The sequence below is a fragment of the Cariama cristata genome, unplaced genomic scaffold (genome assembly GCF_000690535.1).
Source record: "Cariama cristata isolate BGI_N322 unplaced genomic scaffold, ASM69053v1 scaffold7435, whole genome shotgun sequence".
NCBI lineage: Eukaryota > Metazoa > Chordata > Aves > Cariamiformes > Cariamidae > Cariama > Cariama cristata.
The window spans coordinates 289-12,459 of record NW_009618034.1 but is presented as its reverse complement, the minus strand read 5'-3'; the positions used below and the strand labels follow the sequence as shown (position 1 = coordinate 12,459).

General features: G+C 51.4%; 1 protein-coding gene across 1 annotated transcript in view; it reads right to left on the bottom strand.

Annotated features, from left to right (window-relative positions):
- L3MBTL2 (l(3)mbt-like 2 (Drosophila)) overlaps positions 1–11,142 on the bottom strand; it is a 15,983-nt gene extending 4,841 nt beyond the window's left edge. Inside the window, exons 1-12 of the mRNA XM_009700696.1 lie at positions 10,882–11,142; positions 10,503–10,636; positions 10,024–10,147; positions 8,983–9,062; positions 7,949–8,066; positions 7,452–7,586; positions 6,670–6,758; positions 4,770–5,001; positions 3,971–4,050; positions 3,276–3,380; positions 1,255–1,402; positions 300–382 (exon numbers count right to left, since the gene is read on the bottom strand). Of these exons, the coding sequence (XP_009698998.1) occupies positions 300–382; positions 1,255–1,402; positions 3,276–3,380; positions 3,971–4,050; positions 4,770–5,001; positions 6,670–6,758; positions 7,452–7,586; positions 7,949–8,066; positions 8,983–9,062; positions 10,024–10,147; positions 10,503–10,636; positions 10,882–11,107 (1,554 nt within the window). The 5' untranslated portion in view covers positions 11,108–11,142. The remainder of the gene's footprint in view (positions 1–299; positions 383–1,254; positions 1,403–3,275; positions 3,381–3,970; positions 4,051–4,769; positions 5,002–6,669; positions 6,759–7,451; positions 7,587–7,948; positions 8,067–8,982; positions 9,063–10,023; positions 10,148–10,502; positions 10,637–10,881) is intronic.
- Positions 11,143–12,171: the final 1,029 nt, after the last annotated feature.

Here is a 12,171-nt window from a genome sequence, read left to right as displayed (position 1 = left end):
ACTGAAACGCAGGAATTTCCACCTGAACATGAGGAAGAACTTCTGTACTTTGAGGGTGACTGAGCACTGGCACAGGCTGCCCAGAGAGGCTGTAGAGTCTCCATCCACGGAGATATTCAAAAGCCATGTGGACATGGTCCTGGGCAACCTGCTATAGGTGACCCTGATTGAGCAGGGGGGACAAGATGACCTCCAGAGGTCCCTTCCACCTCAACCATTCTGTGGCAGCCTGAGCTCTTGCACTCCTCCTTGCTGACTGCAAGCATCCCTACACATATTTTCTTCCTGGCAGCACTTACTGTGTTGAAGAGCCGTGCTGGAACAGCTCTTGATTTAGTCTTTTCCAGGTAACTTTCCCAGTGGAAGGTCTTTGCATCTTGCCCTGCAGCAGGAAGAAACGGTAAGAGAGGAAAAAAAAGGCAGTCAACTGCATAGACGAGCTGGGGGAAAAAGCAGAATAGGCAGGAAGGAGGCACAGCAACTGGTTGCAAAGCAGTTTGATGAACCAGCACATCCAGCCTGATCTAGGACAGAAATTGAGTGCACAGATTCCATGGCAGTCCAGCACCACCCTCCAGCGGGCAAATACAGAAAAGTGCAAGCTGCAACTCTGAACATCCATCTTCCGTCTACCCAGACCACAGAGAAAGGTGACAAGAAGCAGCAGGCAGGAAGAAGTATGTTCAAGACACACCATTAAGACCAATCTTTCTCCCACCGGCAGGAACATCAAAGGAAGACAGAATAGCACTGCACAAAAGTGCTGCAATGAAGAAATTCAGAGCAGGCCTTTTTGGGTATGGCCAGACAAGGCAGTAAAAACACACCTAGGGTGATTGCCTCTCGGGATTTTGCAGAAATACTGTCTCAGATTTATTCATACAAGAACAGAGGTGACTCCTGCCACTTTTAAGTACCGAGTCATGCAGCAATGGCTCTATTTATCTTTTCCCACCCTCCTTGTCCTTTAAACCCTTGATTCTGCTCGGTTTGGGGATCATACACCTCTCTCACTGATCTGCCAGGAGCTAACCACCATGCAATTAATGCCCTCTGGAGATGTTACTTCTTTCCACTTGGCGTATGGGCAGAGCTCAAATAGTCTGGCTCTCTGAACCAGCCCTATCCCCCTGAAAAACAGGCAGATTGGGACCCTGTGGTTTTGATTCAACTGAATGTGACACCTCTCAGAAAAGCACCGCGCAGCAGATTCTGAATGCAGGTTTGTACCACAGGGCAGAGTCCAGATCTCACCTTTTGGAGGGGTCAGTTCGATGCTATTCTTCTGACAGAAGTTGACGGGGAAGATGGCGTGAGAGGAGGCATGGTAGCAGAACCAGTCAGAGCCATCAGAAGAGGTGGCTCCATCAATGCTGATCATGAGATACCCGTCCAAGAGGACCTGAGATGGGAGCAAAGGGTATGAGTGTAGAGCTTCGCTTGCTCAAAAGCCTCTCCTCTCAAAGGATCCCCCCAAGAGTCCCCACAGATGGATCACAATTGCCACCAGATAGTAAAAGACAATGCTACATGCTCCAGGGCATGCAGTAGCTTCTCCTGATGTGTTAGTCAACACAAGCTAATCCCCAAAGCAGAAATTTCTGCAGGACTGGGACCAACACTAACAGCCTTGTGAAAAGGACCAAGCCATAAGTGGTCAGGAGCTCTGTCCTCCCTCAGAAACAGACTTTATTGGCAGCCCAAGTCACAAATTTGTTACTGGGCAGCAGGGAAAGGCACCACCTTCAGACTTGCCACTTCCTACAGCAACAAGACTTGTCCCATCCTGTCACTCACTGGCAAACAGTGCCTACCAAATGCGATAGGCACGTCTGCCCCAACCTCTTCACATTCCTAAGCAATGGCCGGAAGGAACATTTTACACATGCAAAGAGCTTTCCTAGCATCTCCCTGCCAAACCCCAACTGTCAAAGTCCTCTCCTTGGGTTCTATGAGGGCAAACAGCTTCTTGAGGGAGCAGGAAAAGCCCAAGTCGCTGCTACGCTTTAGGACGTGCAATGCACTTCACTGAGGAAACCTGGCCAAGCAATTTACTTCTCAACACTAGCACAGGAGTAGAGCTCGCTACTACCTCGTCAAGAGAAACTGCAGGAGACACATCCAGCTTCAGCTTTCTATACCTGTGAATGCTGCCCATACAGATACACCACATTCCCCACGTGGAGGTCCCCTCACAATTCTTCCCTTCTCCTCACTCTCCTCACGGCAGCACTACAGAGGCCTCTCTTTACGGACTCCAAGAACGGGAGGACAAATCTTCCCTACTGCATGCCCAAGGGTGAAGGAAGGGTGGCTGTCAGTCTCATACACTGGACAGCTAGCTTGCAGACCAAGCATGTTCATCTTCATGCTGTCCGCTTAGGGATCCATGGACAACTGATGGTCTCATCAGCTTCTCAGACCTCTGAGGTAATGCTCCAATTCCCTCCACACACCAGCTGCCTACCTCTCTTGACAGCCCTCTCCTCTTCCTCATGCAAAATCCTAGTCGGTCTTATTCAACACCTGGGGGTGCTGGTCAACAGCCAGCTGAACATGAGCCAGCAGTGTGCCCAGGTTGGCCGAGAAAGCCAATGGCATCTTGGCCTGTATCAGGAATAGTGTGGCCAGCAGGACGAGGGAAGTGACTGTCTCTCTGTACTCAGCACTGGTGAGGCCGCACCTCGAATCCTGTGTCCAGTTCTGGGCCCCTCACTACAAGAAGGACCTTGAGGTGCTGGAGCGAGTCCAGAGAAGGGCAACGAAGGTGGTGAAGGGTCTGGAGCACAAGTCTGATGGGGAGGGAGGGGGACCGGCTGAGGGAGCTGGGGGGGTTTGGTCTGGAGAAGAGGGGGCTGAGGGGAGACCTGATCGCTCTCTACAACGACCTGAAAGGAGGGGTTAGTGAGGTGGGGTCGGTCTCTTCTCCCAAGTAACAAGCAATAGGACAAGAGGAAATGGCCTCAAGATGCACCAGGGAAGATTTAGATTGAATATTAGGAAGAAGTTCTTCACCAAAAGGTTTGCCAAACATTGAAATGGGCTGCCCAGGGAAGTGGTGGAGTCTCCATCCCTGAAGATATTTAAAAGACGTGTAGGTGTGGTGCTTAGGGACATGGTCTAGTGGTGGACTTGGCCGTGCTAGGTTAACGGTTGGACTGGATGAGCTTAAAGGTCCTTTCCAACCTAAATGATTCTATGATTTGCAAAGACCTGAGGAGAGGCTGGGTTATCTCAGGTAAACACAGCAGACCCCCTCTGCCCACTGAACTTACCTTGCAAACAGTGGCCACACAAATGTTGCCCAGATTCAGGGGGTCAATAGCCTCCAGTTTCATGCCTTCCTCAAACCATCCACCTTCAGCATAGACAGCTCGTACCTAAGGGAGACTCCGGTATACCACGTGCTCTCAGGGGTATGGGACAGGGCCATCCTGACAGCAAGCATGCCAAGTGCAAACAAGATTAGAGCTTCTTTGCTTGGCTCAACTCAAGTTGGGAGGGGAAAGAAGAAATATTACAAGAAATACCAAACCAACGCCATGTTTGTGTTAACAACCTCTTGCCAAGGCTCTGCTCAGTCAGAGAGCCAGGCCCAGCACTCAGTCGGTGCTCCACAGCAAAGCAAGCCTCCTTCTCATCTCATTCCTTACCGGTATGATCCAGCTCCTTGTCTGAACCGGTCTCTCAGGCTATCATCTTCCCTCTCCAACTCAAAGGTCCAAGCAACTGCTTCCCCTTCAACTGAGCCCCTCAATCTATCATCGTCTTTTAGTTCTTCCATCTTTCTCTTTTGACCTGCCCCTGCCCAACCACAGCCTTGACACCCTAAACACCTTACTGCCCTATAGCCATGAGAGACAAATGAGCCGTCCTCAACAACCCACACAGCAGCGTATATACCCAAGGAAGGAAGCGGTATCACTGCTTCCTTTGCTGCGCCCAACACAGAAAAGCAGATTTGCCCTACCTTCTTGAACAGATAGGGGACAGTATCACAGTAAATCTTCCGGAAGGTGGGATGGTTTGCCATGTCACTGCGTTTTTCTTCTGTGAGGAACGGAAGAAACAAAGAGAGGTAAGAAACCTGCAGCAACTACAGTAAGAAAACAACGTTGGTTATTAACTCCCTGGTGAGAGCTCAGCTGCTATAAAAGACCTAGATCAGAGACCATGAGAAGAGTAATAAAAAGAACAGGTCAGTCCCTCTACACCTTCTCCTAACATGGGCTGTGATGCAGGGCTTGCTCAAGAGCAGATGGCTGAGCTTCCTGAGCACTAGTGATAACACCTTTACATGCAGCTGTAATCACCAGGGAGAAGCAGCAAGGAAGGAAGACACAACCAAAAGGATCAGCAGAGCTCAAGTTTTGGTTTTTTTCTGCCAGTCTAAGCTGATCAACAATTCTTCTCTGTGAAGTCCAGAAAAACACAACCTGATGGCATCCAGTCTTACAGAAGCCAGCATGAATTTTCTCAAAAAGACTATAAACATCTGTGATGTTGCAAACTCTGCATTCTCACTGTGGGGACAGACTACCTGCTTCGGGTAAGAAACCCTACAGTCCCCCTTGTCCTGACCTGTGGCAGCAGATCACTGGGCTTTTAGCTATCCAAGGGGAAAAGTAGCAGACACACGACTACATAGACTTTATCTGTCAGGTCCTGAGGCAACTGCCTGGCTCCCAGCACGTCAAGACTGGTGTCAACGGCAGGGTCCGGGGAGCTCATAGCAAATCAGAAGATGCTTGCCGTGGCCTGATCCCTACCTGTCTTCTTCATGCTGTGGCCCACTCTCTGTGACCAGCCCACAGGATGGATGAGGGGACTCCACATGTGGCACCAGAAGTCATCATCGCTGTCGCCATCCTCATAGAGGAGTCTCAGTCTGCCCCCAATCACCGTGTCCACCACTGCCATGCGCGTCTGGGACACACGGTTCTTATCCACCACCTCCACCCGCATGCCCTGCCGGAATGGGTACTTCATGCTCTCCGCCATCTGGCAACAACCAACAGAGTAGGTGAGATCAATTGCACATGGTATTTTCCTTCTCCAAACACTTCAGAGAATAGCTTTCCCCACAGACATGCTGGCCCAACGCCCTGCGCTGCCCAAAGCTGACTGGGAGACACCTCTGGGAAGGGATGCGTGGGAGCGGCTTCATCTGAGGACAGGGAGCTGCCAGCCCCACACATGACAGCACGGTTGGGCACACGCACCCTAAATCTCCCCTGTCCTGTGGCCCCCCACCGTGGTCCAGGAGCAGTGCTCAGCCAGCACCCTGCGTGAACATTCTGAGTGTAAGAAACAGATGTCACTTCTCTTCACCAGGACCTGAGTGAGGAATTGCGTGTCTTTTTCAGTCACAAAAGAGACCATAAGGGTTTCAAGGCTGGAAGCAGTTAGAGGTGTAGCTTCCCAAAGGACAACAGGATTTTCAGTTGACTTTAAAAGAGGTCAGGCCCTTATTTTCACCTTTTTACTCTGACCAGAGGTTGAGCAACATGATGATTTATCTGCCAACTCCACCTCCAATGCCAGAGTTACTCTGCAGATGGACCCAAAGGCGAAAAGAGTCACTAGCTGCCTTCTAACTGAATTTTTTTTGAGACCTTCAGTTTGCTGATACAGCCTAGCCCTACTCATCCACAAATACCCCAAGGTGTTTACAGAACACCTAATTATTTTGGCACTGTGATCCCAGAATGCTGTGCAGCAACTAGGAACCGCAGCTCAAAACAGACTCAGACACCCAAACCAGCCTACACCTGAATCCAGAAGAACTTTTAAGGTAAGGTCTTCCCCTTCCACCTCCTGTTCATTAGGTGGGACTCGAGATGCTAAGAGGGGAAAGATACTGACATCTGTCTCCCTCTACCACTTCCCTTCCATGGCGTGAGCTCTCAGCTACAAACTGTGGCTCAGGAACAAGCAGGTACGAACGTCCTCTCAACTTTTCTGAGATACAACAAGGGAAACACCAACTACATCAAGGTCTCCAGCTCGGTGTCACCAATTACCTCGCACATGGGAAAATCCATCACCTGCCTTCCTGCCTGCTGTCTCTGGGATAATCTTCCTTATCTGCAGTTTCCAAAGCTGCCACCCATAAAAGAGCCTCTTCTCCCCCGACAAGGTCTAACCTCAGCGCAGCACAAGCTACATGAACCAACCAGAAGAGCTGTGAAGCTGCCGAGGCCACGGCACAGCTGTCTCCATGCACTTTGAGGGAGCCTGTGCCCCTCTCACTCCCCACAGGCTGCTGTGCTACCAACACTGAAGGGAAAGGTTTTTGACTCTTGGAGCCATTCCTCGGCACTGAAACAGGGCAGGGAAAGGCCAGGCTGGAGCTGCATTGGCCTCTCCCTTCGAAAGGGCAAACTTTATTCCCAGTATTTTCCAGCAGACTACATGACAACAGCTTTTAAAGCTGATCTATGACCCAAAGGAGAAATGGTTGTGCTGACAGGGCAGGGAGGCTGTGCCATTACCCACCGCATCATGACAGGTATCGGAGGAGCATGGGGAAGCACTCGCTGCCCCTGGCCGGGTTTCAAGGAGGCACACAGGAGGTGCACAGATCGGAACCAGAAGAGATACATTGCACACACCTCTCTTGGCTTCGGCTTCGTTTCCACACATAAAACGACAGCCTCCCACATTTACCTTGATGTGGAAATCCACTGGGATGGTCCTGGCTCCCACCAGTTTCTTCATGAGGTAACTTCTCCAGTCAGTGTACTTGGCATGGATAGCTGCACATACAGAGGGAAAAAGCACATCTTTATGACCAAAGGAATTACAGCACCACACTACACCTTTCTTCCTCTCTGAGAGTCCATTTGCATCAAGAGGCCTTCTTCACATTCAGAACCTGTGCCTGCTCTCAGTTCTGCAAGCTTGCCCCCACAACTGGCTGCAAAGGATTACCGTTACAGAAGGGACTGGGCCAAGCAGATGCCCAGCTCCACTGATCTAGATGTGGAAGTTTTATTAGAGCAGAAACACGTGAGCCAGACCAAGCAAATCTCAGCTTGCCAGAATTCTGCTAAACTGGTGTCCCTCTCCAAACCGGTAGTTAGGCAGGGACTGGAGCCATTGCGTTCCCCAGAGGTACTGTCCAGGATGTAGGACCAAAAAGTTCCCCGAAAGGCTAAGCCTAGTCACCGTGTGGGTCAGAAGGAGGAACAGCCACCTGCATTAGCCTCTGTCTATAGGTCTGACACGAGCTCTGCATCCAGCACCCCTGGGGTCAACCACAGGGAGATGCAGAGGGTGCAGTCCAAGCAATCTCCAGCTTCCCAAAGAACTAACTGTTCCTTGTAATTCAGAGCACAAATGGAGCTGTGGTCCCACATACAGTGGGAGCACCTGTCCCACTGTGCTAGGCATAAACCAAGGGTCCTCCATGCCCAGGCACGTGCTGACCCCTCTCGCCCCATACTCACTTTGTGGTGGTACCAGGATTTTGCTGTTGATGGCACACCAGCCAATGGGGTGAATATCCACTGTGCCCAAATTGCACCAGAAGTCATGGCCAGCATCATTCTCAAAGCCCTCGTATCGCAGAAGGGCCCTGTACCCTGCCAGGACAGAGCAGACAACCAGAGAAAGGCATGAGAGGCCAAGAATTTATTCTCTCCCTGTTGGGCATCACAGGCTTAGTCCCTACAGCATGGCCTTCAGAGCTTTGCATAGGTTATCAGAGCTTCTCCAGCCATTCTGGAGGCAGAACCGCCCTCACAAAGAGCCCAGCAACCAGAAGAGGAACCAGATGCTGGTTTCCTCCCAACCCCACCCCCTGATATTTCCTGTTCCAAAACCTCTCAGTAGCTGCAGAGCTCCAAAGAGCCGATGTTTTCCTTGACCAGCTACACTCGGCTCTCTAAAGCTTCCCTCAGAGGTCAGCCATCCTCAGCTGCCAGGAATGACACTGGAGACATACCTACAGTCTGGATGACGGACGCAATCCAGTACACACGGCTGGGGAGCACGGCATCACTGTTCAGCACTTCCACTTTCATACCTTTCACCACATCATCCCACTGATCGAAGAGCGGCACCTGAAGGATCGAGACAACCACGTTGGGAGAGGGTCGCTGACAGTTAGAGCAGGGCTCAGGCTCTCGTTCCAGCTTTCAGAGACATGTTTTAGGCAGCTACACTTTTAGGCACAGGCTTGCAGGCTTTACCCTTCCTATATCTGCCAACAGCCTGAAATGCAACCGAATTGCCCTAAACATCTCACTGGAGTGTTCACTGAGGATCCCAAAAGGCAGAGCATTGTAAAGCAATACTTAATTATTCCACTGCCAGCTGTCTTATTGTACCAAAGTAGCTGCTGCCATTCCTCTATGGTATCAAAATCCCTAACCATCAATAAAACTGCCATGTCTTCCTGACCTATCCTCAAGAAAAAGGCAGTTTTGTCACTATTATCACAGATCACAACTCAAAAGGAACATAACAAGTGAGTCTTCATACACAGAGAGCCTGCAGTAGCTATAATACCTAAGAACTGCCATTCTTCCGTGTATCTGCCTTGGCTACTTGGCCCATAAGGACTGCAAATCAGTATGACAGGAACCAGACATGCTGGAGGGGCAGCTACTGCCAGGCCCACGTAATCTGAATTCCTCCCTGCACATCACCCTGGGCTGTGCTCACCCACACAAACTGCAAAGGCAACCAGGAGCATTCCGCTATCCCCCCAGGTAGAACTAATTCTGTCCCCAGCCAGCACTGGCCAAGCAGTGCTCCTATCAAGTCCCCTTCTGCTTCCTCCTCTAAAATTCCTTGTCCCTCTGCGGGACTCCCATTTTTAGCTGTGAGAAGCCCCGACTTCTTTCCTTGCCTCAGCTGGGGCTCAATAACCGGCTCCCCAGGCCTCTCCCCACCACTTGTCATAGGAGTACCAGGGAGCCCCGTGCATACAACACGCCCCGCGCACACTGCAAGGCACAGCAAAGAAGAACTCACGTGTTTGAAGCAGCTGACAGGAGCTGCCTTGAAGCCATGCTCCTGCAGGTACTTTCCCCAGTCAAAGCCCAGGACGAGTGCTATAAGCAGACATGAGAGCAGAAAATCAGGTGAAATTCTAGAGAAGGCACAGAGCACTCAGTTACCTCTGGTCTAGGCTTGCAGTACCACTGTGGTCTGTGCTGGGACAGAGCCCTCTGCCCCAGCACACAGGGACTCTGCGTTCCAGTGCATTTTCCCTACTGGGGAACTAGATCCCACGAGTGCACGGGGACCAGCCCCCGCAAGAGGCACAACATATTATTAATCCTTGCTAGCACTTGCTTTTGGGAAAGGGGATGGGGGCAGGAGGGGCAAGAAAAGGGGTCAAATTCAGCCCAGGGCTCAAGCACTCTGCGGAGGGTAGAGGCTGCATCCTGTCAGCACTACATCACTTAACAGCTTTGCCTCTCAGCAGCAACACTGCAGGGTCATATCAGCAGTGCTTGTTTCCCAGAGAGTGCTGGGAAAATCAGAGTGAAGCCTTGGGATATTAATCCCACAGTCACTTCTGATCCAAGGCTACAGCTCTGCTCCAGCAGAGCTCTGCTCAGGGATCAATCCCTGCTGCCACCCCCCTGGGGTTCACTTTGGCCCTAACACAGCAGCTTCCTACTCCTTTAGCTGCAGCGACTGCCTGCTCCTCAAGTTGATCAGTGAGTGACTTTGGCTTAAATAAAACTTCTTTAACCTTTAAGTCAGCTTTGACGGTTTCTCATGAGACTGTGACTACAGAGCTTATGCTTCAGTCCAAGTTGCCCCAGAAGTGAGGATGAGGCTGCAATAGCAGATGGGCAGGAACCCACCAGGGCTCCGTTAGCACCGGCAGAGAGGGAGAGAGACATGCCCTGTGTCCTGCCAGCCTGTATCCCACACATCGTTCCAGTACAAGGCAGTGCACCAGAGGTGAGGAAGAGGACCGCAGAGCTTACAGCCCTCCACGTGTCCCCATTTTTGTGGCTCCAGCAGCTGCATCTCCTCTCCCCTCACCTACATACTCACCATCCTGGCCTGTCAGTGTCCCATCTGCCAGCTGCCCCGTGCCCTGCGAATGGAGGAAGGCCCCAATCTTGGCTGACCAGGCTGCCTTGTGCAGAACTTTAGCTTTCTTCGTTGGTGGTTTCCCCTACAAAAGAAGCGACATCAGGAATGTTAGTTGGCCCAGGAGAGGAGAGGAAGCCAGGCCCTGCAACTGGCCAGCAGGGCATGCGTCTCTTCCTTGGGGTGATTTTCAGGTTACTACAATTTTTACTAATGCTCATAGGAACAAGAAGAAACATCAGGTAAAATATCGATGTGTCCTTCCTCAACTTCTACGGAGCGCCACTTTTCAGCTTGCATGTGTTGTCTGGGGACTTCAGGCAGGAAGAACAAGCCACTGATAATGGCAGACTGATCTTTAACTAGAGAGCAACCACCCACCCCTGAGTACGGGCACATGCTGTTCCATCCCCAGGGAAGAAGGAAGGGTTTTGACTCACCTGCAGTCTGGCCAGGATGCTGGCCTTCTTGGAGTTTGAGGAGTAGCTTCTGGAGCAGGAGACGCTGCAGAAACGTTTGGTCTTGGAGAAGAAAGCCTCCCTGGTGCCCACAATCCCACACATCTCGCACACAGCTGAGAGAAGGAAGGCACAAAAACGTGAGCAGTTGGCAGGGTCGATGCACTGCAAGGACAGAGCTGAGCCCAGGTAACCCTCATTACACACCGCAGCTCCCCCACGTAGCCCAGAAAATGCAGTCTCAATCCCGTGCTGCTCCCAAAGCGTACTTAAAGTGCAGTCATACACCCTTCAGCTCCCCCAGCCCTTGTTCTTTCCATCACGCACGTGCTTTAGGTAGAACAGGCAGGCAGCGCAGTACCTGGCTCGGAGCCGCTGTCCTCTGTGAGCCGGCCTGTGGACTGCTGGTGCGCAGGAGAGGTCGGAAGCTCTCCAGCTTCCCGGTCTGCCACCTCATCGTCACTGGACTCATCCAGACAGGAGCTGCTGTCACTGCCCACGCTGCTGTTGTAGCCCTTGAAGTTGTCATAACCCCCAAAGATGTCCAATTCATCATCCTCCTCATCATCACCGCCTTCCTCCTCCATCCGCTCCAAAGATGAAGTTTTGTGGCAGAAGGTAGACACCAACTGAAAAAGGAGCCAGTCTGCTTTAAAATAGACATTGTACACCACACCCCACAATGAGCCTACCTTCATTGTCAGGGGGGGCTCTTGGACCGGGGAGAGGCCTCGGGGTGAGCCATGAGTTCACGTAACGGCCTCAAAGGCAGGAGTCTGAATCCCTAGCAGGGAAGCTATTACCCCCACAACAGGTCCCTTTACAAGTATTTCACATTCTGCTTCCCAAGAAGCAACCAACCAACCACAGAGCTGCAGCTACAGAGAAAAAAGTTTGAGGAACATGAAAAGAATACAGGGAACTACACTGCCATCCTGAGAAGACAGAGGAGGTTGCATCCTTCCAGGCTTTGTCTCTCGCAACGCAGCTGCACAGCACAGCGGTGCAGACATCATCAATGTTAAAGTCACCGCAAACTTCCAGCGCAGAGCACAAAGCTGCACGCTCTGGCCATCACAGCTCACAAGACCAGTACAGCCTGGATGTCAGCAGGACAAACTCAACTCTGGAGAAACTTCATGTTCTTTGGAAACCGCACAGTCCATGGCTGACCTCAGTTCAGAAGCTGCCTCAGCAGGATGACAGAACAACGTTTGTGAAGAGCTTTTGCCTACAACCAGGTGCCTTCACAACTAAACTTCTTCACTAGCTCTTTCTACTTGCTGTTACAGCAAGAGAGCAGAGAGGCAGTGAGTGAAGAAAGAGCACAGAAATCCAGTGACTGTATCTCAGTGTAGAAGAATCTTGAACCTGGCTCCAAATAAGCACAAAAGAAGCTGGAAAAAGGTGCTAGCAACTCATGAAAGAGCAACAAGAAGCCAGCATCAGCACAGGGAGCGATGGGACAGAAAGGTAGATTGGAACAGCCACAACAGGCACGAGGGTACAATTGTTCATCCACGCAGGCACCAACAAAAGATCAGCAGCCCCTCCCACTGCTAAATCCCCGCCGCTCCCTGGCTCCTGGGTACTATTACAGACACATGAACAGGAACACTGCTGCCTCCCCACCTCCTCCCTGCCCTTCCCA